The sequence below is a fragment of the Acanthochromis polyacanthus genome, chromosome 4 (assembly GCF_021347895.1).
Source record: "Acanthochromis polyacanthus isolate Apoly-LR-REF ecotype Palm Island chromosome 4, KAUST_Apoly_ChrSc, whole genome shotgun sequence".
Classification (NCBI taxonomy): Eukaryota; Metazoa; Chordata; class Actinopteri; family Pomacentridae; genus Acanthochromis; species Acanthochromis polyacanthus.
The window spans coordinates 36130756-36157649 of NC_067116.1; the positions used below are offsets into that span (position 1 = coordinate 36130756).

The 26894-nt window shown below is 42.3% G+C and overlaps 3 protein-coding genes across 10 annotated transcripts; 2 read left to right on the forward strand and 1 right to left on the reverse strand.

Moving 5' to 3' along the window:
• Window positions 1-2987: 2987 nt before the first annotated feature.
• rangrf (RAN guanine nucleotide release factor) lies at window positions 2988-4791 on the reverse strand. 7 transcript variants are annotated; one of them, XM_022192661.2, is made up of 3 exons: window positions 4670-4791; window positions 3903-4024; window positions 2988-3785 (listed from the first exon to the last, which is right to left on the reverse strand). In XM_022192661.2, the coding sequence occupies exons 1-3, from the start codon at window positions 4789-4791 to the stop codon at window positions 3187-3189; spliced, it is 843 nt and encodes a 280-aa protein (XP_022048353.2). In that variant the 3' UTR covers window positions 2988-3186. The 7 variants fall into 7 exon arrangements, with proteins under 7 accessions (XP_022048353.2, XP_051802596.1, XP_022048355.1 ...); XM_051946636.1 differs by lacking the exon at window positions 3903-4024 and having other exon boundaries at window positions 4670-4759; XM_022192663.2 differs by lacking the exon at window positions 4670-4791 and having other exon boundaries at window positions 3933-4040.
• On the forward strand, window positions 4780-15443 carry vamp4 (vesicle-associated membrane protein 4). Of its 2 annotated transcripts, XM_022192673.2 has the most exons (9): window positions 4790-4927; window positions 5674-5810; window positions 6405-6506; window positions 8814-8860; window positions 9418-9468; window positions 10432-10532; window positions 12234-12313; window positions 13203-13254; window positions 14140-15443. In XM_022192673.2, exons 2-9 carry the CDS (start codon window positions 5808-5810, stop codon window positions 14166-14168), a joined length of 465 nt encoding a protein of 154 aa, XP_022048365.2. In that variant the 5' UTR covers window positions 4790-4927; window positions 5674-5807; the 3' UTR covers window positions 14169-15443. The 2 variants fall into 2 exon arrangements, with proteins under 2 accessions (XP_051802597.1, XP_022048365.2); XM_051946637.1 differs by lacking the exon at window positions 5674-5810 and having other exon boundaries at window positions 4780-4927.
• A 45-nt stretch (window positions 15444-15488) lies between these two features.
• myoc (myocilin) lies at window positions 15489-25890 on the forward strand. Its single transcript, XM_022192671.2, has 5 exons — window positions 15489-18483; window positions 21958-22026; window positions 22100-22192; window positions 24441-24652; window positions 24740-25890. The coding sequence occupies exons 1-5, from the start codon at window positions 17988-17990 to the stop codon at window positions 25319-25321; spliced, it is 1452 nt and encodes a 483-aa protein (XP_022048363.1). The 5' UTR covers window positions 15489-17987; the 3' UTR covers window positions 25322-25890.
• The last annotated feature ends 1004 nt before the right edge of the window (window positions 25891-26894 follow it).

Sequence of the window (26894 nt, forward strand, 5' to 3'; positions counted from 1 at the left end):
GAGATCTTAATCCTTCGTGATTGCAAGGGAGGATGACGAGGGTTTGATGTGGCTTAGGGGAGATAGACTGTGCTTCCTTTTATTTGTTTTATGCAAGTTTTACCTGAATTCCCCTGCTGTGATGCCTTTTATTTAACAGCAGACTCCAGTGAAAACCATTTTCTTTAATAACAGCGCATGTACTTACGAACTGGCTTGATTACACACTGTATGACTTACGATGTTTAAATTCGAAGATGGTTTTAACTTCAAAGCAACAACTAATAAGGGTCAATTTCCATTCCATAAATTTTGTGTTTCACCAAACTCAGGCTCGAATGAAGTCCATCCAAGGCTTTTTCGAGGTTCTGACTAATGAATTATTCCACCAGGAGGCAACTGCTGTGAATGATAGAAACAGTTGACCTAATACATATTCCTGCTGGGACTCGTCCTCTCATATTTCACTGCTTTTCACTAAACCCAAGTTGCACTGAAGACACTAAGGGCTCTGTGAATATTACCTGCTTTTTAGCTGCTCCCAATTATGTATGTGGCATCTCATTCCACCCTTAACCTTCTTACTTTGTACTTTAACCTTTGACATTCCTCATGGTTTTACTACCATCATACTGTAAGAAATATGGAGATTTGAGCAGCGAAGCATGGTGAGTGTCAAAAAGTAGGCTTCTAGCACCCTGAAAGGAGACTTTTGTGATTTACAGATACCCTTAAGGCCTTCATCTCTTTAAGTGGTTTGCAATCAACTTTTGTAAACATAAAAAACATGGTTAAAGACAAAGACAGGGATTAAAAATGAATTAAAGCTGGATGGGTCCTCACATCCTTGCTGGTTGGCGAATCCACGCATGTCCACCAGGTGGAGCTGCGACCGAGAGTGGTTGTCAGCCTATGGATGTGATGAGGGCTGGATCACATGTAAAGTTTCAGGCAGATCAGAGCATGCACAGGAGAATTAGACACCATTTCCTCTTTCACAGCGAAGGATCAAAATTTTTTGAAGCCGTTATGGCCACATCCTCAAATTTTTGCAGAGCATTTTGATAACTTTTCATCAGGAAGGACTGTTGCATATACTGGCCATGTTTGAGCTCTCTCGGACTTAGGCTACCCCCAAGGAGTTATTAATCTCAAAAAATTTACAGCGAATTCAAGATGGCTGACTTAATGTTGGGTTTACAGTATGGTCATGATTGACTTTTTTGTGTTTCCTGATGTGCCGCATAAGCCCACCACATATTGTGGCTGTAGATGAAACAGTGGCAGTTGGCCTAATGACCACTTTTTCAATTTTGCAGGGGGCGCTATGGAGCCATTTTCCCACAAGTGCGCAACGCCCATAAAATATAAAATTTTTCGCCAGTCCTGATGTGCATGCAAAGTTTGACGTGTTTTGGGGTATGTTTAGGCCGCCAAAGTGGAGTTTGAAAAGAGTGAAGAAGAAGAAAAAGAAACCCTAGGGTTTCATAGGGTCATTTGGCACCATCGGTGCTCGGACCCTAAAAATAGAAAACGATAGATGTTAGGGAAGAAGAGTGACAAGGAGAGAGCTAAAGGGAATGTGGCCATAAAAAGAATTCGAAATATGACTATGATGTGTAATTTAGAGTTTTATGTAGAGGTACTTACTGTTAGTGATGTGATTTCTTTAAATTATGTTTGTTTGGTCTATAAAATGTCTAAAAATTGTGAAACATGACCATCAGTGCTCCCTAAAGCCCTGGACAGCATATTTAAATGTCTTATTTTGTCCAGAAACCAAGAAAATTCAATTTACTGTCAAAAAGGAGTGAAGAAACAAGGAAATATTTAGATTTTGGATGATTGAATAAGAGGATTTATTTTTACTTTTTTCTTTTAAAAACCATTCATTAATCATCAAAATAGTTGGAGATTAATTAATAGTTGACAACTGCAGCTCTACTACACAGACCAGATTTAAAATAAACATTAACTTGATCACATCTGTGTGCCTTTGGAAAAATTATTCATGACTTTATTACCACATGGTTGGACTATTGTAATCTTTTGTATGTGGGTGTAGAACAGTTGGCTTTTTATCATCTGCAGCTGCTCATCTGTTAACAGGCATAATTCCAGTATTTGCCTCCCTCCTTTAGCTTCTTGTTAGTTTTAGGACTGATTTTAAGATTTTATTGTTTGCTTTTAAGGTTGCAAATGGGTTGGTGCCTGCTTACTTAGCGAACTCTTGCATGTTAAATCAGATGATCTTAGATGTTCCAACATCCAGTTGCAAAAATAGAGGTGATGGAGCCTTTGCAATGGCTGCTTCTAATCTTTTTCATGTGAGAACTGCACTAAAAACCTTTAAGTTGCTGCTTAAGACCCACCTCTTTAAGTTAAATATTGCCTGACACCCTGACTTTATCCCTTAATGTGTAGTATTTTTTATTATTATCCATTTATTTTGACTCAGATTTGCCAATTTATTATTGCATTTTACTGTATTTTATGCCGTCATTTTAACTGTAAAGTAGGTAAGTTCAACTTTATAAATTTGACTTTGACCTTTTCTATGAGAGTTACTGGAAAATTGAACATTGCAGTAAAGATCGAATTCTGAACACACTTAAACTACAAATAAATCTTAATCTGATAAACCAAATGTAGTGAAACAGTCCATCTAAATCTATGATGTAAAACTAGGGCTCAATAGTTGATTTCAAATCCAAATGTATTCAGCATTACACAAAGACTGCAGTTTAGGATGTCAGTCAACATACCTGACCCACAGTTTAATCTGCTGTGTCAGTGGTTTTATGAATCCATGTTGTCCTCTTTGTGTAACAGTCACCTTTTGATTGTTTTTATGTCTTAATGTTTAATCATTTATTAAATCTGAACTGAAGCTTGACCTTAGAAACTATTTTGAAAACCAACCTGCAATATCGGTCACAAAATTCCAAATTAGATATTTTCCCCAAGTCGTTCAGCCCTAGATAAAACTATGACCACATTACGGGATATTTGTTTTTTAAGTTAATTTTAATTGGTAGACCAAAGCAGAGCATTTGTTCATGTGTGTCACTGCGCAACATAGGACCACTACTCCTTCAAAACATAAGGGCCTGATTCTTTTAAACAGAACCCACCTTGCTGCATGTATCATAGAGAATGTCCAGCTATCAACAGGTGAGGTCCCATACTGAGAAAATTGCAGTTATTCTAACCAAACAGTCCTGGGTTGTGCAGTGTCAGCGTCTGTAATAATCGCTGAAACTCCTGCACTGTCCAGGGTTGTTTGTGTGTCCCCACTGCAGAGGCGCTGCTGCTGTCGGGGCTGATGCTCTGTGGATCATTGAAGGTGATCAGGACGTCTGTGGAGAACTGTTGCAGGCGGAGCAGACCCAGGTGGAGGGTCACTGTGTTTCTGGCGTCTTCGTTGAACTTGGACACACACTGCGTCCCGGTCAGCATCCAGGCAGAGCTGCACTCTGACAGAGACAGCTGGGGTTTGGGCAAAGCCACAACACTGGTGACTTCAAAAGCACCAGGCTCCAGAGCTTTGTTGCTGCCTGCGATGTCCTCGAAGTGGTACCTGGCTGCATCCTGGTCTGCCACCTGAGTCTGGTACTCCACCAGCTCCACGATCAGGCTCTGGTCGGTGTGGGCGTGGGCAAACACCTCCTGGTTGTCCGGGATTTCCCTCAGCTCGCTGATGTCCGTGGCGCTGTGGGGGATGACGGCTGATAGAGCTCCTCCAAACAGAGGATGAGGCTGATCAGCGCTGCCTCCTGCGCTCTGCATCTCTCCGAAGAGGCTGTCTGGAGCAAAAGCAGCAAACACAGGGACCTTTAGTGACTGGCTGCTCCTACAGAAACAATATATGCTTAAAATAATTACCAAAATTCAAGAAAACCTTGAAAAAACAAACCCCTAACCACAGCGCAAAAAGAAGACCTGCAGTTTACCAACGCAGCCGCTTCTTGAGCTCTCTTCCGGGTTAAACTTTTCTTCTTCGTCGTCTGCTTCAATTTCAGTCGTGACACGCGCACTGCTGCACCTACAGGTTTGACAGACATGCGCACTGAAACGAGCATGGTGAAAGAAGAAAATTTAAGCAACAAAATCAATCCTAAGCTATCACTTACAATAGCAAGTGTTAAAATATGACTATATTAGAAATTACTTTGAAACAGAAGGAAACATAGTAAGAAGATAAATCTTTTCAGATGAAACATTTTTCATCTGCTATCACTTTTAACTTTATGTAGCACATTTGAAAGCAACAGCATTTGAACATAAATGCTGTCCAGGTAAACAATAAAACGCAATGACTGAAAGACAAACCAAAGTAAAATTCCTAAAAAAATATTTATATATTCTGAAGAATAAAAACATAGCACATTAAGGGCAGAATTCAGGGTGCCCTACTTGAATGAAGCACCACAACTCGTTTGCTATAACTTGTTTTGAACACCCATCTATCACGACGATCCTTGAAAGTTTACCTAAAATGCACAATAAATTGGTGTCATTTTGCTACTATACTTCATGACATTGATTCTCATAATTGGTTATTTGAAGAAAAAAATAAGCAGCACTAAAACACGACCTTGAATGTAGTGAATGTTAAATATATTTGGTTGCAGCTATTAACTATTAAAATGTCTTTTCTCTCTCTCTCTCAATATAAAATACCACCCACGCTGTAAAACAATCTGCAGCGGTCCCTCTCTCTCCTCTTCCAGCTGTTTGTGTTGTTTCCTGGTCAGCTGATTCTGACGGAGGAAAGACAAGAGCACAGCTGCTGACATCCACAATGATCATCGTGTCCCATCGCCGGACAGCCGTTTAAATGAATCTCTAAAACCGCTTTAATCTCAGAACACTCGGGGTTTATATCCGAGTCTCTGTGTGTGGGAGTTCACCAGCATCCAGCATCGTATCTTGTGGGAAACAGCAGGTAGCTAGTCACGTTAGCTTCCTTAGCCTAGCTTAGTTGGCTAGCTAAGCGGCCTGTCCAATATTGATAAATTAGAAAGTCACTACGTTATTGTAGCGTTTACATCAGTGTGTTTTTGGTCGTATTATTGTGGCGTTATAAATTAATGGTTTATATGTGGCAAACAACGATATTCGGATAGCTTAGAGTTAGCTTAGCCAATAGCTTCGCCGGCTAAAATTGGCTGTGATACAACGTTAATTAGCATTCCTGACAGTTGGGCTTATAACAAGTTTCATTTTCAGTAGTGGCTCCTTTAAGGGGTCCCTCTTTGGCCCTTAAAGCCATTACATTAGTCCGAAAAAAGGAGTATTCATCTAAAAATAGCTGTACTCCATGGACGCAGCATCTGGTTTCCTTCCCTTAAGAGAAATTGATTGTGGCTCTGTCTTGCATTCTTCTTTTTCTGTCTGGTCAAAGTTGCAATCCATGAATTGATTGCGATCATTAATAATCAGTAGTCCTCTCTTCAGTTTGTCATTATGTCATTTCCACAATTTTTTTGTCCAAATCTGACATAACACTGTTTTTCTCTCTGTAATAAATCAGTGCTTGAATTTAAATTCGATACTGCTTTTTTTATAGACTGCACCTTTAAAATTCCTCCCTCAAAATAGACTAGTTTTCTCACGTCTTTCTTCTGAGAGCTTAACATGCTGGTCTTGGCTTCTCCTCTTTTGTCTTTCTGTGTCTCTTCACTGCTTCAGATCTGTCCCCTGCTTCTCTGAGCTTTTTGCTGGAAAGTTGCTCTCCTCTCCTGGCCCGCTGAAAGGCCATTTTCCAACCGCAGTGCCAGAAAAGGACGCTGAGAAAGCCACAGTGTCAGACCTAACTGGACTCAATGGTATAAGCTGTGTTGTTGGTGTGCATGTGTGTGTGTGTGTGTAAAAGAATACTGATGTTGCTAAAGATCACATGTTGGTTCGTTCAGGGTCACAAAGGCGCTTTATCGAGACATTGGCGTGTTTAGTCTCGCTCTGTGGAACATGTGATACCCGAAACTCAGACTTGAGGGTGTATAAATGGGAGAACGGCATGCTATCCATGGTTTTTTGTTATCTTTTTTTTTTGCCCAGTGGCATTGAGAGCATTGATGACACTTCCTTTCATATCTCATGAGACCCAATGCCTGCAACACCAGAAGTATTTGGAATTAATACAGTTTAGTAAGATATATTGCCATGTCTTGTTTTCCTTGCTCAATTGACAACGCATATGTAGGTTTTTGAAGACAGCAGACATAAATAAATTGACTAGTAACAAAACCAGCCTGTTTAACAAAAGGTGTAGGGGTTGTAGGTCTCCACAGATTGGTAACTATGACTAGCTTTGTTTTTCAATAACTGCTGGAAATTGTGACTCATTGCAGGTCTCTGACTCTGTTCATGTCTCAAATGTCTCTTATCATAACTGCTGATCTCCTCCTCTTGTCCTACAGAGGGAGCCAGACCGGGAGGAGCAGACTGAAGACAACATGCCCCCCAAGTTTAAACGACACCTCAACGACGACGAGGTCACGGGATCCATTCGCAGCGAGAGGGTGAGGCACAGATGTAGGCAGAAAGGTGGTCTTTTGGTTTGTAGCTTTCATTAAAATTACAGGAGATGGAGAGAGGAAGCAGTTTAAGCCATGGAAGAAGCTGACATGTAATAAGCAAGTCTGTTTATTTTTGAACAGTAGCAGTACATTTTTATCATATTAAATTAATAACAGATCATTTTTTATAGTTTAAAACAGATGCGGTTTTAAAATGCAGATTTTGCAGTGAGATTCTTGGTCCATCAGTGACATACTATTGAAAAAAACACAACAGACTCCAGGCTTGAAGGAGGTGAGGTATTCATTTGTATTAACTCCAGGAACTCCTATGGCCAAATGTCTGGTCCTCATCAAAGTGATCACCCCATCCCACCCACTTCCACCTCCCCTGTCCTCCCTCTGACTTTTTTCAGTCCTCTGTTTCCTCTCAGTAATCCCTCTTGCTGTTGTGGTAAACTTGGATCAAAGCTGATCTAACGTCAAGAACTTGCATAACATGCTCCCTTCCACCTTCCATGCCTTCCCCTTGGTGCTTTACCTCGTGTCCTCTTGATAATTGCTAACAGTTCTCTTCACGTCTCCGGTCCGAGTGGAAAGAAATGAAGAGGCTGCACAGAAGGAGCCTCAACTTATAAAGTGCTTTACGATCATATGGCCTCCATTCCCCGAGCTTCTTTGCAGATGTCATTGTATTTACAAGAAAATAAAACGTCTATGTCGGCAGCACATTGGCTGGCAGCTGACTTGTAGTGGCAGGTGTGATGGTTGTCTGAAGATGATTATCATGACGGAAAATTGGAGATTTAGCCTAAACTACGGAAAATGAAATGTGATTAATCTCTCTTTAGAAGGCATCAAATGTTGATTATCTTCCTTACATAATCTCTGCTGAAGACCTTTCATTTTTAGTAGCAGTGAATGTATTCCTTCTGCCTCCAATCGGACGAGAAACAGACTCTTACTGCCTCCTGTGAGAGTTTAGTGCAGCTGTCCACACTGATTCTCCGTGAATAGCGTTTTACACAGGATGCTTTCTTCCCCGATTCAAACCTGGTGGTTCAGATATGATAGTGATCATGGCAGCATATTATTTTTATGGCATAATGTACCTTTAGATGCCAGAAATAATGCTTTTGTTTTTTATCTGCACCTGCTCAGGTTTATTTTGGATTCACAGCAAGCTTATTATACCCTGATCAGAGTGAGATGTTTCTCAGCGAGTAGAAGATAAAGAGGTTTTATTGAGCTTTTGCAAGCAGAACATCAGATGTGATTTTTGTACCATTATCCAGTCATAACAGGGCCTTATATGTACTAGACTCATGTTATATTAGTCTATATATTTAGTTTGTGGAGACAGCCAGGAAAAGCTTTTATTGATCTGTACACGAGCTATAGGCATGTGGAGGAGGCAGCTTCTTTTATGTTTTAGTACCAGCAGGGTTAGTCCTGAAGACCTGGAATGTACCGCATCACACACTGTACTCAAAACTGAAGAGATGCTGGTTACAGACCCAAATTAAAATCTGCAAACTTTCTAATTGCTGATTTGGTAAACCATGGCCCTTTAAGCTTTTTAGTCTTTGTCCACAACCAAAGAACTAATGAGATGCTGTAGGTGGCTGGGTAATTTCATCACCAGGGTAGTCCCAACTCCTGAGCTCAATCAGAGTCTCCACATTCATGGATTTTGAGACTCATTCCTCCTTTCTGCATCCATTCTGGGATTTCACATATCTCCCGTCTTTCCTGAGGGCCTCACCCACAGTTCATAGTAAAATTGTCAACGTGCATGTCCTGTCTCCCAGAAAATGTACACAAACCAAGCGTGGTTCAACTTTGAGTCCACAAGGAAGTTCATCTGTAAGTGACAGCAGCGTCACAGTTTGTCATTGCACTATTTGTATTTGTAAGGTTTTTATTTTCAGTTCAACATCCTCATAGGATTTACACGTTCATGGCTTTTCTGACTTGTAATAGTTTGCTACAATATATTAATAGTGAGTGATCAACTGAGCAGCAAGTCAAACTGTGAAAGACACGAGTCCAAATTCACTTTTCTTTTTTTTTTAATGGCGATGCATTGTTTCCAGGCAACGTGTTCACTCAACAGTGTGTCTCATTCTTCCTTTTTATACTATTTCAAGCCCTCAAGAACTCACACACTTGAGTGCTACAGCCGTGACGTCAGTGAAGTCTGTGAGGGTTCAGTGTTCAGGCCTGAGGGTGGAGATTATGATGGTGCTTTAGTCATTCAATATGCAGAGCTTACTTTTCCCTGACCTGTGATCTTTTGCTCTTTTACAGAGGAACCTTCTGGAGGAGGACTCTGATGAAGAGGAAGACTTTTTTCTGTGAGTTTGCATGAAGATATATTGCATTCAGACACGAATACATTTGAAAAATTCAAACTACATTTTGCATTTTTACATGTGTCCTAATGAGTATTGCGGAGGAGAGCTGCAATGATTAGTCAAGTGATCAGTAAATTAATTAATTAGTTCCAGATTTTCTTTTCCATATATGATTTTCTTTGATAGGCTCCACACACAGGCAGCCTAAGGCCAAGTTAGGACTTCAGAAATGGCCACTATTTGTCCAATTTGTTTCAGACTTGACACTATACTCCCTGGGATCCCAAGCAATACACTCGCTATGTTTGAAGCAAATCAGATGTACGATTGTCGAGATCTAAGAAGAACAGACACATGGATTACTTGATGTGTTGGGGATCTTTTACATACTAAACGATTTATCAGTATTTAAGAAAGTAATCGATAATTGAAAAATAATTGCTCGTTGTAGCCCTGGATGAGTGCAATGTTACTAATATGGAGTGTTGCAGCTGTGTATACAAAAGCAGCTCTAAAATTTATGCATTAAATTGGAAATGTTGACTCTTGCTTTCCAGGAGAGGGCCGACAGGACCAAGATTTGGACCTCAGAATGACAAAATCAAGCAGTAAGTACAAACACATTCCTCATGACGGCTCCAAGCCAGAGGTCAGTGTAGTATTTCCAACACAAGTTTTGATATTGGTCTTATGTAACTGTGGCCCGTCATGTTTACCAGAAGTTGCTAGTTGTTAGCACATTGTGTAAGAGAGGCCATCGTTTGCGAGTGATTGTGTAACCTTCCCAGGACGTCTCTGTAGTCCCTCTGCAGTCAGTTTCCATATTAACCTCAGCAGCCAGAGAACAGAGGAGGTCATTGTTGAGACAGCCTGGCACTCAGAGCTGTTTCTCTCATGCTGCCTTCATACCTAACAGTTTGTCATTTTTGTGAGCACATGAAACTGGATGCCGTCATTGCAGATTCCAGGGATGTCGTGTGCACAAGGCTCAGGCTCTTTGTGTCTGTCTGAACCTGAATTCCTGAGGTCAGGTCCTCACAGGGATGTTTACGTGTGTTTGGCAGCTCATGCTTCTTTATGTCCCCCAGCTACTGACTGGTTTTGCATGAATACCACCTTGAGCTTGCAATCAAACTGCAGGCCAACACTGATAGTTTCCTGCAGTGATTGTCTGAAGCAATCAATTTGATGGTGCTGGAGAACAAACAGTCATTAGGAAATAGAAATACCTTTGTGTTCTGTCAGGTTTTTCTCCCATATGAGTTCCTTTACCTTATCTCTTTGCCAAGGCCTCGATTCTTGCTAACCTTGCAGGCTTTTGTGTTGCTCTAAAATAAAAGGGGAATCTCAGGCAGGAGTCACATGAATAAAGCGAGGATTTGAGCATAATTCAGCAGATACCGAACAGGTGCGTCGAGGATATACAGAGGCTGAAAAACATTTGACAGGCTTTTTATTTCCTGCCAGCTGGACGGGGTTAGGCGTGGAGAACCTTTGTGCTGTATCAAAACTGAGATCAATACTTCAGGCACTATCAAGATTCTGCATCTCACACCAACTTGTGTCCTCAGGGTGCAGTCGCAGGTCGATGAGGTGATCGACGTGATGCAGGAGAACATCTCCAAGGTGATAGAGAGGGGCGAGCGGCTCGACGACCTGCAGGACAAGTCAGGTCAGGACAGCATGTGTTTGTGCGTCTTCACATCTGCGGAGCATGTGTGGCTTGTTGATTTCACAAAGAAAAATTAAATTGCCTCTACAGGGAATATTTTATCAGTCTTGTTTATTTTACATTTTGTTTCCACTGATAGGTTACAAACCCTGTGTTTGGTATTATTTTGGGAATTCACTTATGTGGATGGAAAATTTTACGCAATATGCATCACATTAAACAAAAAACATTTTGTAATGAGAATGAATCATCCGATAAACAGCTTTGAACCACTTGGAAATAGAGGGGTAGAAACGCTCTCAGCCTTAAAGGTATTGCAGATATGTGGTCAGCTCTCAAACCTGAATATTTATGTTTTTATGACAGAAGTATTCGACAGGTAAGAACTTCCAAATGCAGGCACGTGGCTATTTCCAAGAAAAATAGTTGGGAGCTGCAGTTTCTGCCAAAGTAGGTGTTACTGTGTGCTGAATAGAAGTGCTACTTTTACAATTTGGCAAGTGTGTTAAATTTATTAAATAATATGATGTGTGTAATATGTTTTGCTTAGAAGAATTAACTAAACATTAACTTTGCTCCAGAAGTAGTCAGATTTTTAGACCTGTTTTTGATCCAGCAGCATCCAAAGCGTGCAGCAACAGCTCCATACGCTTGGTGTTAAAGATCTGTCAGTTTTAGTGCTCTACCAGATGCATGTCTGAAAGCTTTTGACATCTCTCACGCTCTTATTCAAAATGTCTTAAGCTCTTATACAACCTCGCACACATGTGAGGCTTTTCAGAAAGATGCTCTCACAGCTCTTCTCCACTGATGAAGTCATGAGGCTGAGCTGCTAGTGTCTGTTGCCAGTCTATTAAGCATCGCACTTACAGATGTTTGACCACCCAACCCAGACAACGACGCACATCTGGAGCACATTTTTTTTCGTGTTTGAATGCGACTCTTTGTGCATGTACGAGCGCCGTTGTGTTTGCGGACGTACGCGTGTCTCGGTGCACTTTTTATGTGAGCAGTGTACTGTCCCATGATTGACAGTAGCGGTTTGCTCTCTGACCCATGTGCAGGTAACCTGTTGTTAAATTCCACAAGATTAACAAGCATCTTGTTAGAAGCCTTGTCTGGGGGCTTCTCTTTGTAGTAGCGACAGGTTGTAAACAGCCACATGGAGATGGAAACGGCAGGCACAAAGACTGAGGAGGGACAGCGGCTTGGACAAGCGCGCCACGGCACGCTAGGGAGCCGTAACCTTCCTGCTCACATGCATAAACATCAAGTTAACAACAGTATCTAAGAAACAGAGAGGCAGACGGCAGTGTGGGCGAGCCGTTTGGAGAGGGATATCACGACAAGGACAGAAGGGTGGAAGCTGCAGGAAATGAGCTTTTGCTCCGTTGTGTTTTAGTTTGGAAACTTGTTCAGCATTCCACTCCAATAGAATTGACTCTTTTTTTTTTTTACAGAAAGCTGTTCAACCAAGTGATCTCAGCTAAGTCTTACATAAGTCTGACACATTTTAGCTGCACATGCACAACACGCAGCCAGGCAGTTTGAGACCAGTTATCCAACATCGAAGTGAAGACAATAACCAGCCTATTGTTTATTTTGTGATTAACAGATGTCTGTTATTTGTCCTCTTCTCCATTTTATTTTCCTCCTCACGTGTCCTCCCCTCCTCTTCGTTGTGGTCATGTGATGCTGCAGAGAGCCTATCAGACAACGCGTCTGCCTTCAGTAGCCGAGCCAAACAGCTGCACAGGAGGATGTGGTGGAGAGACATGAAGGTGGGGTGTTTTATGAGCGTGTCTGGGTACTCAAGTCTGAGACACCTTCACTTTATGTCTTATTTCTGTTGAGTTAGTCGTTTAAATGTTACGATTAAGACCCTAAAATATCTCAAATCTTGAATATCAAGATCAAGACCCTTCAGTATTATAAAAAGTTAAAAATTTATCATACTAAATTAAATATTATTTATTATGTAAATATATCCGATTCAATTAAACACTAAAATTAAGACTGTGCACTGTTATATAGAATACACATTTACCCAAGTCATTTAAATATTAAGGTTAAGATCCTCCAACAATATATAAAATACACATTTACCTGAGGAATTTCTATATTAAGGTTAGAATCCTACAATATTATCTAAAGTACAAATTTACAGAGCAATGAGTAATTTAAATATTGTGGCACAGACCCTACAATATCTAAAATACAAATTTACCCGCTTAATTTAAATATTAAGACCCTACAATATTGTATAAAGTTCAAATTTCCCTTACCAAATAAATATTAAGGATAAAACCCTACAGCATTATTTATTGTGTAAAATTACCTGAGTAGTTTACATAGTAAGGTTAAAACCATTCAATGTTTTAAAAATACATGGTTACCTTAGTAATTTAAATATTATCATTAAGGCCCTACAATATATATAAAAAACAAATTTGCCTGAGTATTTTAAAACATCTGTTAAGATCTGACATTTTATGATTTATAAAATATAACTGACTAAATTAGGGTTATGACCCCACACTATAACCTAGGTTGTGAATTTACAATAATAATGTGCACATTAAGGTTAAAAATCTACAGTATCATTAATTATACAAGAGAGATGTTCAGCATCATGAGTATCGTGTTTAACGTGTGTCATTTCCTCCACAGATGAAGATGATTATTGCGTTGGTAGTTGTCGCTCTCCTGCTGATTATCATCAGTGAGTATCAGACCGCATATGAAGGTGATCCAAAAGTTTTGAGACTGTGCCCATAAAAATCAAAAACCTTATTTATATTTGGCCACCTTCCCTGTTGAAGTAGTCTTTTCGTGCAGTGATGCACCTCTCCAGGTGCTCCTGCAATGCTTGGAAGTCCTGTTGTGTAAACACATCAAGTGCCATTTGTGATGGTGAATCTCCTCCACTATGTCTAAACAGTGTTCACTGGGTTTGAATTTCATGTTGGTTATAAGTCAAAGGGAGTACAATCTAGTAAGTATGGCGCATAACGAGCAACTTTTTTGTTGTTGTGCCCAAAAAACTTGTGCATAATCACAGCAAAATGCAGTGTAGCACCTGCATGGCATCGTGCCACAGTTCAGGTCATTTGCATCAAACATTTTATACCTCAGTACGTTACTGTAGAACTCTGCCTTGGCAGTTAAAACCTGAAGGACTAATTCTCAATCAGGTGATTGTTAAAGTAAATAACTAGCATGCTCTTGGTGCTCCTTGCCTTATGCACTTTGTCTGGTGTTTGAAACGGTGGACTTCTCTAATGTGACAAATTACTGTTTTTTTCTCTTGGCGTTTGTCACAGACTCACCTTTTATCACTAAATGTGACGTTTGTTTTTTGCTCCAGTTTTGAGCTACAAGGACAATCCACAAATCCAGTCCGACCAGTGGTTACATAACGTGTAACACAGATCATGCCACGTGGACACGGGACAGTTGATCTCACACATGTTGGAGTCACCATGATGTGCTTCGTGTGCCACAAACATTCCCAGAACTTTTTGATCAGCTTGTATACATAAACAGTTTGGATTTCCATCATTTGTATTCTGTGCTTACGTTTCTGTCTTTTCTCTCTCTTTTCCAGTTCCAGTGATCCTTCGATTTCGCCAGTGACTGATGAGGAGGAGATGGGGGAGCCTTCCTCTTCATCTTCTTTCTCTTTTTCCACCTTGCACACAGTCCTCCACTCCAGCTAGGGGGCGCCAGCCAGCTTCCCACCCCCTCTTCAGCGTCAGCCTGTGTACCCTCAAGGATCTGGCCTCCACTTGCCCCTTAGTGCAGATCTTATATTTGTATTTCCACTTGAGTCTGCTGTAAGATCAGCACTAAGGCTCAGTCTGATCCCTGGCTTGAAACTAAGCTGCAGAAAGGGGACACAGGGGGAAAGAACTGGGGAGATGTTTTAATGCAGTTTAGGAGAAAAACGCTGACTCTCAGCCCTCTGGTCAATGTGAAGGAGCGCTCCATTCCATGATTCATAGCACAGGAAGGGCACTGGCTTTGCTTTGACAACAAGGTCCTGCATGTTACGTCACATAGATCCATACTGTAAAAGCAGGGACTCCATGCCACCTCTTAGTTTAGCTGGTCTGAATCTCCTGCAGCAGATGAACCTCTGATGTCTACCCATGATTCCCTGTGTGCTCCGAGAACGGTTAAAGGGAACACTTCGTGAATGAAAGCACATTTTCTTCTGTCTAACATCAGGCGCAGGAACATCTGAGGTTAATCTGTCTAAAAATAATCATCAAAGAGGCTTTGATTTCACTTTTCAGGTGTATTTTTCTTCATCAGCACATGACTGGAAAGGGGACTAGAAAGGAAGCTCCATGTGTTCATACAACCACCTGCTTTTCTCGCGTAAATCTCTACCGCTTGCTATACAGTACACAAGGACCGTGCTGAACCAAATCGGCCAGGTTATGAATGTCTCCTCGCCACTCTGTACGCTAAACCTCCTCGGTTGTGCTGAGCTCTGGGCCGCTTTGGTCACGGCTGTCCTACTTTTCCTACATGACACTGTCTTCACCCTGCAGATGGTTCCGTTCAAACACCGCTTCTGTCTTTCTCCCACTATTTTAATTTCTGCCGCTCGCTCAGTGTGATGCTTTGTACGAATGCTGGTATTTCCCCCACAGGAGGGACAGTTTATCTCCCTGTTCTGTTGCTTTTAGGGAGGAGGTCATTTTTGTGCCGCAAGTTTAAAAAGTTGAGCATAGGTGTAACTGTGTCTGGATTAACTTTACATTGCCATCTTATTGTTTTTAATGTAATTTATTTTAGTTGTAAATATTGATTCTGTAACGATGATGTACAATACTCTGGCATTGCATTGGAAGACTGTGACCCTTTTTTTTTTGCTCTGAAATAAAGTGATTTTAAGAGGCATTTGTCTGGGATGTTATGGTTTAGAAAAAAAAAAGATGAAGAGGGGGAAAACTCCACTTTTGACCGCTGCCTTTGCACTCTGAGAGTCAGCAAAAGGCCTGGCTTGTGCTTTCTTTTATCTCTTCTCATTACCCGACTATTTTATTGGTTTGCGACTTTACTGGCGGTGTGGATTCCCAAGATGGCACTAACGTTGGAGGGAGAGGAGCCTGTTAAGCGTTATTGTTCTGACAGACCCACCGCTCTCGTGTTCCCCAGAAAGTAGATGAAAACACAAACTGACAGCTCTGCCCTTTGCTCAGCCAGAGCTACCAAACGCTTTTTAAGGGAGCACAAATTAAATTGGCCCATCGGGAGCATTTGCTTTACTGAACTGAGGCATCTGGCCCTCTGGCTCACACATGGCGGGAGACGACGGCTTCATTTCAGCTGTGAAGATGAAGAGGAAAGCGGTTATTTCATCTCATGCACTTTTTTAAATATTGTAGTGAAAAGGCCGAATGGTAGTTGGATGGTCACTGCTTAGCTGCAGAAGTTGTAAAGTCTTGCTGGGAGTAGTGTCTGCAGCTCTGTTCAGGTGTCGCTGGCAAACCTTAACTGCGAACATGTAGTCTGGAGGTGTGAGTTTCCATTGTCCTTCTATATGTAAGGGGAAAAGATTTTTGTTCCACTATCGTGCAAAAGTGTCTGAGGCATTTCTGTCCTCTTGGCCTGCAGAGACACTCCCACATTGGCAGCACAGGATGTTTTGGTCTTCTGTTAGGGCTCATAGTGGATGACTTAAGATTCCGGGCATAGCGGCGGTTATATGACTCACATAAAAGTGAATTAAACCCACAAGAGACGAGTGTGGACAATATGCCAACCAGCATTCGTCAGTCGCAGACACACACACCCTCTGACCAGTCCAGTGCAGGCTGATCAGTTGGAGGTGGACGTGTCAGAGGCTGGAGAATAAATATCCACCAAAACAATCCATCACTCCAGCTACTTTTCCAGGAGCTCCTTGTCTTTATATTCTCCCTAATGTCCATTTAGATGTGATTTTACCACATGTTCTGCCTTTTCTCTTTGGGTATTTTAATAATTGAAATGCCTTAACAAATTTGTGTTCCCAGACTGTGAACTCTGCAGCTCATTTTTTTTCAAGCTCAAATGTACCTTTGTCATCCATTTATCCATCCATCTGTCCAGCCAATCATTGGCTCGCCTCATTAATCAAGATAAGCAGCTCAAGTATCACCAGCTGCATGTAAACAAGTAACACCAGAAGCAGGAGAGGATGGGATCGACGTGCAAGTAAGTGTGTTTTCAAGGCACTTCATCTTGTTGCACTTCCATCTCTCCTCACCTTTGCCCTGAAGTAGACGCTTTGGAGATCTGGTTTTCCAGGCGGGTCGGGAGAGATGGATGGACACGCACTGAAGTAAGGAGATACGAGGGAAAGAAGTGCAGGAGAGGATCCAGGAAAGATCCAAGGAGCCCAAACAAAGAGGCAGGATATGAGGGTAAGCTGAGAGCCGCAGCGTTTAGGACTGTTGGGATTGGATGCTGTGCTCGTCCACACACCTGCCTGGCTCTGTGCTACTGTCTCACTTCCAAGTCCTGCATCCTGCCTCTCTGAAGAGAGCCTCCATATCGCATGACTGCAGAAGCGAGACTTTACTTCGACATGTCAGTGATGCTGTGTTAAATTCAAAGGGACCAGAAGGGAGAGATGGGAGGCAGACAAATCCACCCTCATGCTCACATGTTAAATATAAATGAATGTAAAGGCATCAGTCTGCAGTGACTTTGAATACATACGCACACTAACTGATCACAACAAACCCTGCTGAGGGAAGACGGGGTCAGCGCCAGGTAACCAGTCATCGAATGACTGGTTACCTCGACTCTTCTTATGGTGACTATTATTGGCAGCTTTGTGTCACATTGTGGCCCCGTGCCAGTATGAAAGAAGACACTGGCTCCTCAGCAGGAAACTGTATCCAACAAGGATCATTTTTTTCTGCCATGCTTGACCCAAACTTCAGGAAAAAGTCCTCAGACACACGGGACTGCATCAGGGATATAGAAAGGCTTTTAATAATAATAATAAAAACATCCCAAAAACAGCTTTTTCAGAGAGACAAAGTCAAGCTTATGCAAAAATGTCTGTTTTTGTCCCCAAAATAACCAGTATCCATTTCATTTCTTTCTTTCTTCGTGCCTCACCCCTCCCTGCCTGATCTCCACCCCTCCCTTCCTTTCACCTCTCCTCTCTTCCCTTTTTTGCTTCCCTCCTTCTGTCCCATCCAGATTGTATAAATATCTGTGAACTGTTGGGGAGAGCTCAGTGTTGCAGACCTGAACAAGAGAAGGAAGGAGAGAAACAACTCTGGCAGCAGCAGGGAAAGAAGAGACACCTGAGAGAAGACAGAAAAGACAGAAAATCATCACCTGAAACTGTTTTTTTTTTTTTTTTTAGAATAATACAGAAAAAAAGAAGAAACAGGACAGAAAAGGGGTTTATACAGTGAGCTTTGTGGAAGAAGTGTTTCAAGCATGTTCCTGCTTCTCTCATTGTGCATGTTGGGTCTCCTGGTGAGAGGTGAAGCTCAGAGCCGAGCCTCTCTGTGGAAGGAAAACGACAGAAGTGGGCGATGCCAGTACACCTTCACTGTGCCCAGCCCTGCAGAGAGCAGCTGCCCGCAGATGTCGGGTCCAGAGGTGGACGGTCTGAAGGCGAGGCTCACCATGCTGGAGGTGCTGGTGGCCCGGCTGACCGGAGGGGAGACTCAGCTCCCAGGGGGTCGCCAGGGGCCCGGAGCCAGAGCTCAGAGTGAGCTCCAGGAGACGCTGAATCAGGCGGTGGGAGAGAGGAACCTGCTGCGGGGGGAGAAGGAGCGTCTGGAGAGGGAGGTGGAGGGGCTTCAGCGCAGGATGGAGGAGATGAGGAGGGAGACGGAGAGGCTGAGGAACAGACCCTGTCCTCCCCAGACCCCAGTGGTCCCACCCAGCCAGCCTCTGCAGGACAGGAGCCCCAAGAGACCCACTGGTGGTAAGAGACACTCCATACGCTCTGCTACAAAAATGTACAAAGTTTAATGACACTTCTAAATAGAAAATAATGTTTTCTTGTGAATATTCTACTGCTAGAGTTAAATATTTACCTTTCAGATGAATTTGCAGATAGATTTTTATTTCATGTAAACGTTTTTTGCAAAGCTTAATGACATTTTAAAAATAAAATAATGTTTTCTTGTGAATATTCTACTGTTACTGATAAATGTTTAGCTTTTAGGTGAATGCACACAATAGTTGTTATATAATATATAATCCTTTTACAAAATTTAATGGCATTTAGACCAGAAAGGGAAGTTTTATTTTGAATTTTCGTCTGTTACTGTTAAATATTTAACTTTTAGGTGACTGTTCACAGGGATTATTGTTAAATATAAACTTTTTTGCAAAGCTTAATGACACTTCTTAATAGAAGATATTTTTTTCTCGTATGCAGTCTACTGTTTCTGTTAATAGTTTTTGGATGCATGTTTATATAGCTTTGAATTAAATATAAACCTTTTGCAGAGCTTAATGACATTTATAAATAGAAAATAATATAATAATAAGGTTGTTACTAAACTAATAAATGTTTAACTTTTAGAAAAATGCTCGCAATGATTTGTAATTTAATACAGACCTTTTTGCAAAGCCCAGTGGCATTCTAATGTAGGTAAATATTTAGCTTCAGGATGACTTTATGTGTCGACTTTTTATTTAATATAAGTTTTATCTCATCTAAAATTGAGATGCATGCTTCTATGACCTATATGCTCGCGAACAGGTTGACTTTCAGTTGAAATATGTGTTCAGTGACTCCCACTGAAGGACTATGGCTTGGAGCAGAGAAGTGATGACACATAGACGTCATCCATGCATGGAATACCACGCACACATATAGCCACACAAGATTCCAATAGACGGGGGATCCCATGCATGTGTGTTTATGTGTCTGTTAGAGGTGACAGTTTCCTCCTGGCACCAGATCTGCCTGCACCAGTCATCCTAAAGAGAAAAGGCTGAATAACGTGATCGTGTTTTAATGATGAGCACCTGTTTGTGTATGTGTGAGGTTTAATGTTTTGGTTGCTCAGTTTGTCTCTCACCTCAGGTTTCGGTGCTCCCCACTTCCTGCCCTGCATTGAGGGGCGGTGGTTGCAGGTCAGAGGGGTTCAGTTTAGTATTTATGGGCAGATCTTGCTTTCTTTACTGCTGGTGTTTCCCTCAGCATGCCGAGAAGTGTGCGAATAGCCCGGTTGGGGAAGTTGGGGGTGGGTGTTGAAATGTGATGCAGGCTCTGGAAGTGGTGGTTCCATGCCCAGGTCTCAACTCGCAGCTTTTGATGACGCCTGGTGGGTCAGGGCTGGTGAGGATGGAGGTCTGGGGCCAAGAACATTACACGACCAGGGGTTAGAGGCCTCCGCAGAGCTTAGGAGTTATCCTGGAGCCGGTAAAGTTAAGCTCTGGTATTCTGTGTGTTTGCAGTGTCCAAACATTTGTCTAATTGGCCTCCCAGATCGCCTTCTGCTGTTGGTCACCATCCCCCTTTCTCTTCTCTGTCGCTCTGTTTACCTTCTTGGCTCTGAGCATCAATTGCTTTAAAAGCTGAAATGGCCTGCAGCAATAAATCCTTCCTTATGGACGTCCTTACTCCCTGTGCATTGGGAGGAACTTCCATACTGTATCTCTTGCATGCTCCCGGTTATCTGCTGAGCTCCTCATGTTTGCACCTGGAGACGGAAATGCACAGAGGCCCCTCAGGGCGACAGGCAGATGCCGGATAGATCATAGGCAGACTAAGACATGCAGGTCCAGAGCAGGGAAGAAATAAAAGTGAAACCATTTTGGCAAGTTTTGCATTCGAGAGTAAAGAAAGTCTGACAGGAAGATCTTTAATATTTACAACCTAAGCAGCGGTTCTGACCTGTAGTAATACTCAAAATATATGACCTGATCTTCTGTTATTTTATGACTTTAAAAACAGACATTCACATAAACTTTATACGGGATGTGACAACACAAATCAGCGTGCTTAAGATGGCAGCATTCTTTTTTAGAGCGTGACCTACCTGTGCTTAAAGCAGAACTGAAACAAATGTGAAAGGTGCACGCTGGATACGTTCTTTCCGAAGACTTTGTGTTGCATTTAAGCTTGAGATTTTGCTAAGCTGAAGGTGGGACCAAAACACAGCTACCATGTCTTATTCTATGATTTCTTTTAATTTCCTGAGCGTGCAACCAACAGGAAATGCAGTAATAAATGCTGTTTGTGAGACACCTCAGTCAATGTGTTTTTATGCAAAAGGTTGAGAAACTTTTTAACCAGATTGTGGCTGATTTTGAGACCCCTTGTATATTGTTTGTTATAGACTGTACCCTGAATTCTGACTAAGCAGTGAAGATAAACATCCAGAGGCAAACTGTTTATGACTGGACTAAACTGTAACAAAGCTTTCTGCTGAACTCTGTTAGCTAGAGCTGATCAGCTAACTGAGTTCACACACAGCCTCTCCTGGGAAATTAGTGAGGTTCATGGTATTCTGCTCCATGACATCCCAAATAAAGAGGCCGGACATGAGGGCACATATGGCACAGAACCCCCTTTTGCACCAGGGGAAACTACAATAGGAGAATGTGGCCGTTTACCTGTGACGATGATAAATGACCTGTGGGAAAATAGCTGCGGTTTAAACCCCCCGTAACACTAGCTTTTGCAAATATTTTTTCTGTTTAGAAACACGTTCACCAGCGACATTCCTGTTGTTCGTCCAGCCCATTACCCGCCTGCTGCTCCTCTCCATCAACGCCGAGAATCAACATCAGCTTCCAGATGCTGGCGTTTACTTTTCCCTGCATCATTAGGCCTCATTAGGCGCCTGAATTCAGCGGACAACACACGTGAAACGGGCACAGCAGCAACATGGTCACAATTACACAACTTATATAAACAGACTGTATATCAGTTTTCATGAAAATCCTTTGAAACTGCTTTTTTTTTCTTTTGCAAACACCACCATGTTTGTATCATCAAACCCCTGAGGAATATATAGTTTACAGACACTGCTTGACATACTTTTCACAATAATGACTTCAAGAAGGGGGGAAATGGAAAATGAAAGGACAGAGTTGGATAAACAAAAGGAATGTATGAAGAGAGGGGAGTGATCCGACAGAATCGGAGCCAAAGCCAAACGGCCGGTATGAAGTTTTAAGGAAGTGAAGGTGACAGCGCAGGGGTGGCATGGGGCGTCGAGTATTGTGTGTTGTGGTCGGTCAATCTACCGACTGTCTGACTCCAGAGCAGCTGGGAATCCATTTAGGGGGTGTTTGTTTCCTGCTGTCACATTCCCTGCTGTCAGTAGTGCCATCGACACGCTTGGGTACACAGGGTACACAAATTCTCTCCAAACTGTTACAAGGAAAGGGTGCAACAGAAATCACTAAGCTGTGATGTGTGTCTTTGTGTGTTTAGGCTCCAATCCGATGTCTCACCTGATGACCAGGCCAAACAGGCAGGGAGACAGCAGCAGCAGCCTGAGAGGTGAGATGAGGTTTCTGCAGAACTTTCACTCTCTGTAACTCCTTCAGCTCACTCCATCTCTCTTTCTGTTCAGATTCAGCCTGGCAGTATGGAGCTCCGGGTTTTCAGGAACTGAAGGCTGAGGTGACGGAGGTTCCTGCTCCTGACAGCAATGACAACGACACAGGTCTATAACTTGGATTATATGGGTTATTTTGCCCATTTTAGCCCCAACATTACATTCGTGTAGATTATAGACTTGAATGTACAGGCTTACTACCCTTTCCGATACGCAGTTTTTTCCTTTTGTCTATACTGTAACATCAGCGAAGCCGACAATAGCTCTTAATTTGCTTGTCTGCACAAATAAAGGCACTCTGTGGAGTTTTTGACCACCAGCAGCACCATGAAGCAAAGCCTTTTTTGTTTGACGCATGCATGCTACACCCCTGATTGAGAGCTGCTGGCCATCGTGTGCAAAAGAATGCCCCCAAAGACAGACAAGAAGAAGATTAGAAGCCACCTGACAGACTAACAATATAGGAATTATAGCATTGACTTGGTCTCTGATTTGTTAAAGAATAAAGTGAATACAATAAATTTTGGTTCAAAAACTCCAATCAAACCCCCCAAAACAATAAATGTAAGCAGGTGTTTTGTTTGTTTCCAAGAAAACTCCACAGAGCACCTTTCATATCAAGTTTCTGGGTCTGAATGTAGCATGAAATGAGCACAAGTTTGAAATATGAAATATTCACTGAAACTGCAAAACTGAACAGTCAAAACACAAGGAGCACCTAATTTATGAAGACAAACTGCACTTGTACGGTCCTTTAAAAGGAGACATCGGACTCACTCCCCTTCTCCCTCCTCCCCCTTCCTCCCATCTGACCTGACAAACATGACACTCACACCCCCCACTGACAGCCTCAAAGCAAATACTACTATTAATACTGAGGCATTTGGGGCGAGAATACCACAGTCATGCCAATCCGTAGGAATGAGGGCCATCCTGACAGTCATGTTTACATTTGTTGAATGTAAAAAGGGAAAGCACCTTTAATGAGGGTGCCACACATGCTGTTTAACCCTCCACTGGATGGTGTTTCCTGAAATCACGTCATTGCTGCTGAATTGTTTTCAGCAGATTTGACTGTTTGGTAGATTGTGAAAATACACGTGCAGGAAACACGTGCAGCTATTTAATCTCAGATGTGACCATGCCACCGAGAAGCTACACGGTAATGGGTGTATTTATAAGACATATTCCTATCTAACCCTAAATCTGGTGCTACATCCTGAGACCGAGGGCAGAGGGTGTATTTTAGGAAGTGGTAAATATATGGCCGGCCTTATCGCTTTCCCAGTATGAGAAGCGGAGAGTTCCTGCCCACGTTGAGTTGTAGCACAGCTGCTGCTGCTCTGATGGTGGTGACTCAGGCAAAGCTGAGGCTGACGTAGACGTCAGGCAGCATCTCCAGACCTGCTGTCTGCCTCCGATGGGAACTGATGACCTGATCATACCCTTGATCAGTTCTCAGGTTACCTTCATCATTTTTCAGCCATGTGCATGTGGGTCTCCTTTACCGTGTTTCGCTTACTCTGTGACTTCTCTCCTGAAGTCAACTTGAAGAACAAACATACTTTAAAGGCAGATTTGATTTAAAGATAGAAAAAGACTGTTGCAGTTTCTTCCTGAGCAGTTTCCCAATATTAGCCCTCACACAGACTCTCCACACGATGTGCCTCGTAAGGTCTTGGATTAAAAGTTTGGTTATGACTATATCAGATTTTGGATTTTTCAATGTGACCCCAGGTTTCCAAGCTTTCATTTGCAAGTTAGTGTTATTGAGAAAGTGGCCATTTAAAATAGCCCAGAAAAAAGGGTCAGGGTGTCTCATATACTATGCCTTATACTATAGAGAGAAACCCAAAAAAATCCCATGATTCTCTTTGAGTAAGCTCTTGGCGACAGTGGGAAGGAACAACTGCCCTTTAAGAAAAGGAAAACTCAAGCAGAACCAGGCTCAGGAAGGGCAGACGTCTGCTTCAACTGGTTGGGGTGAGGGTAAAGGGAACAGATACATGGCTAGCAAAGAAACCACAGATCAGAAAGATCCAGAACCAGAGATACCTGCAGAGAGGATATAACGAAGAATATCTAAGGGGGAATCCAGTCCTAACTACAACCTTTATCAAAAACTAAAGTAGAGAAAGTGTCTAGTGAGCTCGTTCCACAGCAGAGGAGCCCGATATTTGGTGTAGGTGACCCAAAATACCCCAAATCATGAAAATAAAGGCACATGCCTCTAAAATTTCCCGAAACACACGGCCATCTTCTTCTTCTAGCATTTTCCCACTATCAGTTAATGACGTTCTTCTAGAGCGTTCCTACTATTCTTCTCTCTCATGTTTTATCTCCTTCTTGTGTTCAGGTTGTGGGGTGCTGGTTTCAGTCCTTGAGCCGGTTACTCACAGGAAGGCCGACAACATCGCAGGTAAATATGGTATTTGGATGCAGGACCCTGAGGCTGTTTCTCCGTATGGACCCAACATGATTTGGCGTATCGATGCCATCGGCACTGAGGTGCGGCAGCTGTTTGGTTATGAGGATATGGAGCAACTCTCTAAAGGCTTTCCATCCAAGGTAGGTGCCACTTAGATTCTGATGTGGATATTTTCTTTGGTCATTCCAAGTCATTCCATGTTATTGCCTCGTGTTCTTCCCTAACAGGTGCTGCTGCTGCCAGAACTAGTCGAGAGCACCGGAGCTGCTTTGTTCCGAGGCTCCCTGTATTATCAGAGACGTCGCAGCCGCACTCTGATCCGCTATGACCTGGCATCAGAGACCATCGCGGCCCGTCGTGACCTTCCCCACGCCGGCTTCCATGGCCAGTTCCCGTACTCCTGGGGAGGCTACACAGATATCGACCTGGCTGTGGACCAGAAGGGGCTGTGGGCCGTGTACTCCACCAGCAAGGCCAAAGGGGCGATCGTGATCTCACAGCTCGACCCGCACAGCTTGGAGGTGAAGAAGAGCTGGGAAACCAACATCAGGAAGAACTCCGTGGCCAACTCGTTCATGATCTGCGGCAGGCTGTACACCGTGGCCAGCTATGCCGCTCCTGAAACCATCATCAACTACATGTACGACACTGAAACCAGCCAAGGGAAGACTATCGCCATACCTTTCAGGAACAAGTACGGCTACAACAGCATGGTTGACTATAACCTGGCTCAGAGGAAGCTGTTTGCCTGGGACAACTTCCACATAATATCCTATGACCTCAGGCTGGGTCGCCAGCAGGCCAACTGAGGCCAACATGAGTGACTGCTGAGAAGTGACCTTTGCTCACCTGTTCCTGCTTCAAAGACTCACAGCTTTAGAGCTTTACTTGAGTGGCCACAGTAGTTAGAAAGCCAGCACCATCAGTTTATACATGTAGAAGAGCCTAACTACCAAACTGAAGACATTTGAGGAACAGTGTCCCCGGCAGGTCTGCTTTTCTTTTTTATTTTCTCAGTGGGAGGGCTTTTTTTTTTTTTTTTTGCTGTGGCTTGATCCACAAACATGTTTTTAGAGGAATTATTTTTCTACCGCCTTTAATTCAGATGTATGATTTTGTTGTTTTCTTGTTATGCTATATTTGAGGTCTGGAAAAAAAAAGCATAGTTCAATTTCACTCACTAAGTGGGACAATCATTGCATACAATCTTCAACTCCCGTGGTACGACATGCCCTAAAATGTTTCACCAGTCAGCACCATCTGTCAAATAAACTGCTTCCTCACTTAGTATGTATTGAATATTGCATGTTCTTGTACATTGTAGTCAACATAATGTTCAAAACCATCCTGAAATAAACTTTAAAATTCTAAAGTACAACAGTATATGTATTTATTTGATTACTTTTTTTACTTTGCAGAATTTATTCATAGGTCATGAGTAATACACACAGACAAGTGACAAATCAAAGGAGAAACCTGAACCAAAGAGTTCTACATTGAGGGGATCTGGTGGCTCTGTTTAACATTTTACTGGCATCATTTAGCTTTTTTTTTTTTAAAGGGGAGGGTCACTGCAAGTCATTTTGAGTGACTGCCTTTATTCTATGGTAGTTGCTAGAGGTACGGACCCGTACCCGTAGCCTGTGGCCTACGGATACGGCACTTTCCATTTGCCAATCAGATACGCGAGATCTGGTCACGTGACTCCCGGTAGACGCTAGAGGTACGTCACCTGAAAATGTGATGTTTTGGGGATAAGTCGTTCCCTTTATAAATTACTTCTATGCCATTCAAAAGTGTCTAACAGAAGGCCGTGGAAATATCTCTCTGGCTATTAAGTCATTATTAAAGTTAAACCATCAATCAAGCTAACAATTAGAAATAAAATTGTTGAGTCTTTATTTACCTTATAATGGTAACAAACATGAATAATCGGGGCAGCTTGGCAGGTCAATGTCAGATTCTCTCAATATGCCATCAGACTGCATCTAAACAGGTGAATGAGAAACACATTGTGGTGAATTTTGATGAATCGCTTTAGAGGTGCTAGCAACCATTTTTCATTTATTTATTACGTATTCTTAAGTATGTGACTATTACACCAGACATCTCACAGCCTTTTCCCCAAAGATTGACAGTCAAATTATCCATTACAGCAGCTTTCATGAAGAATTAGAGGTTTATTGCCTGAGTCAAGACCTGGCAACCCAAACACTGTTCCTATTACTGTCTAGTAATGGATGGACAAATAAAATTAACCATTATTGAACCCTTTCATTACTCCTCATCCTCAACAGTTTACTAAAGGTGCGTAATTGTAAGGTGACACTCATATGCTTTACTGCTGGAAGAAAACCAACTTTACGTTTATGACGGTGTCAC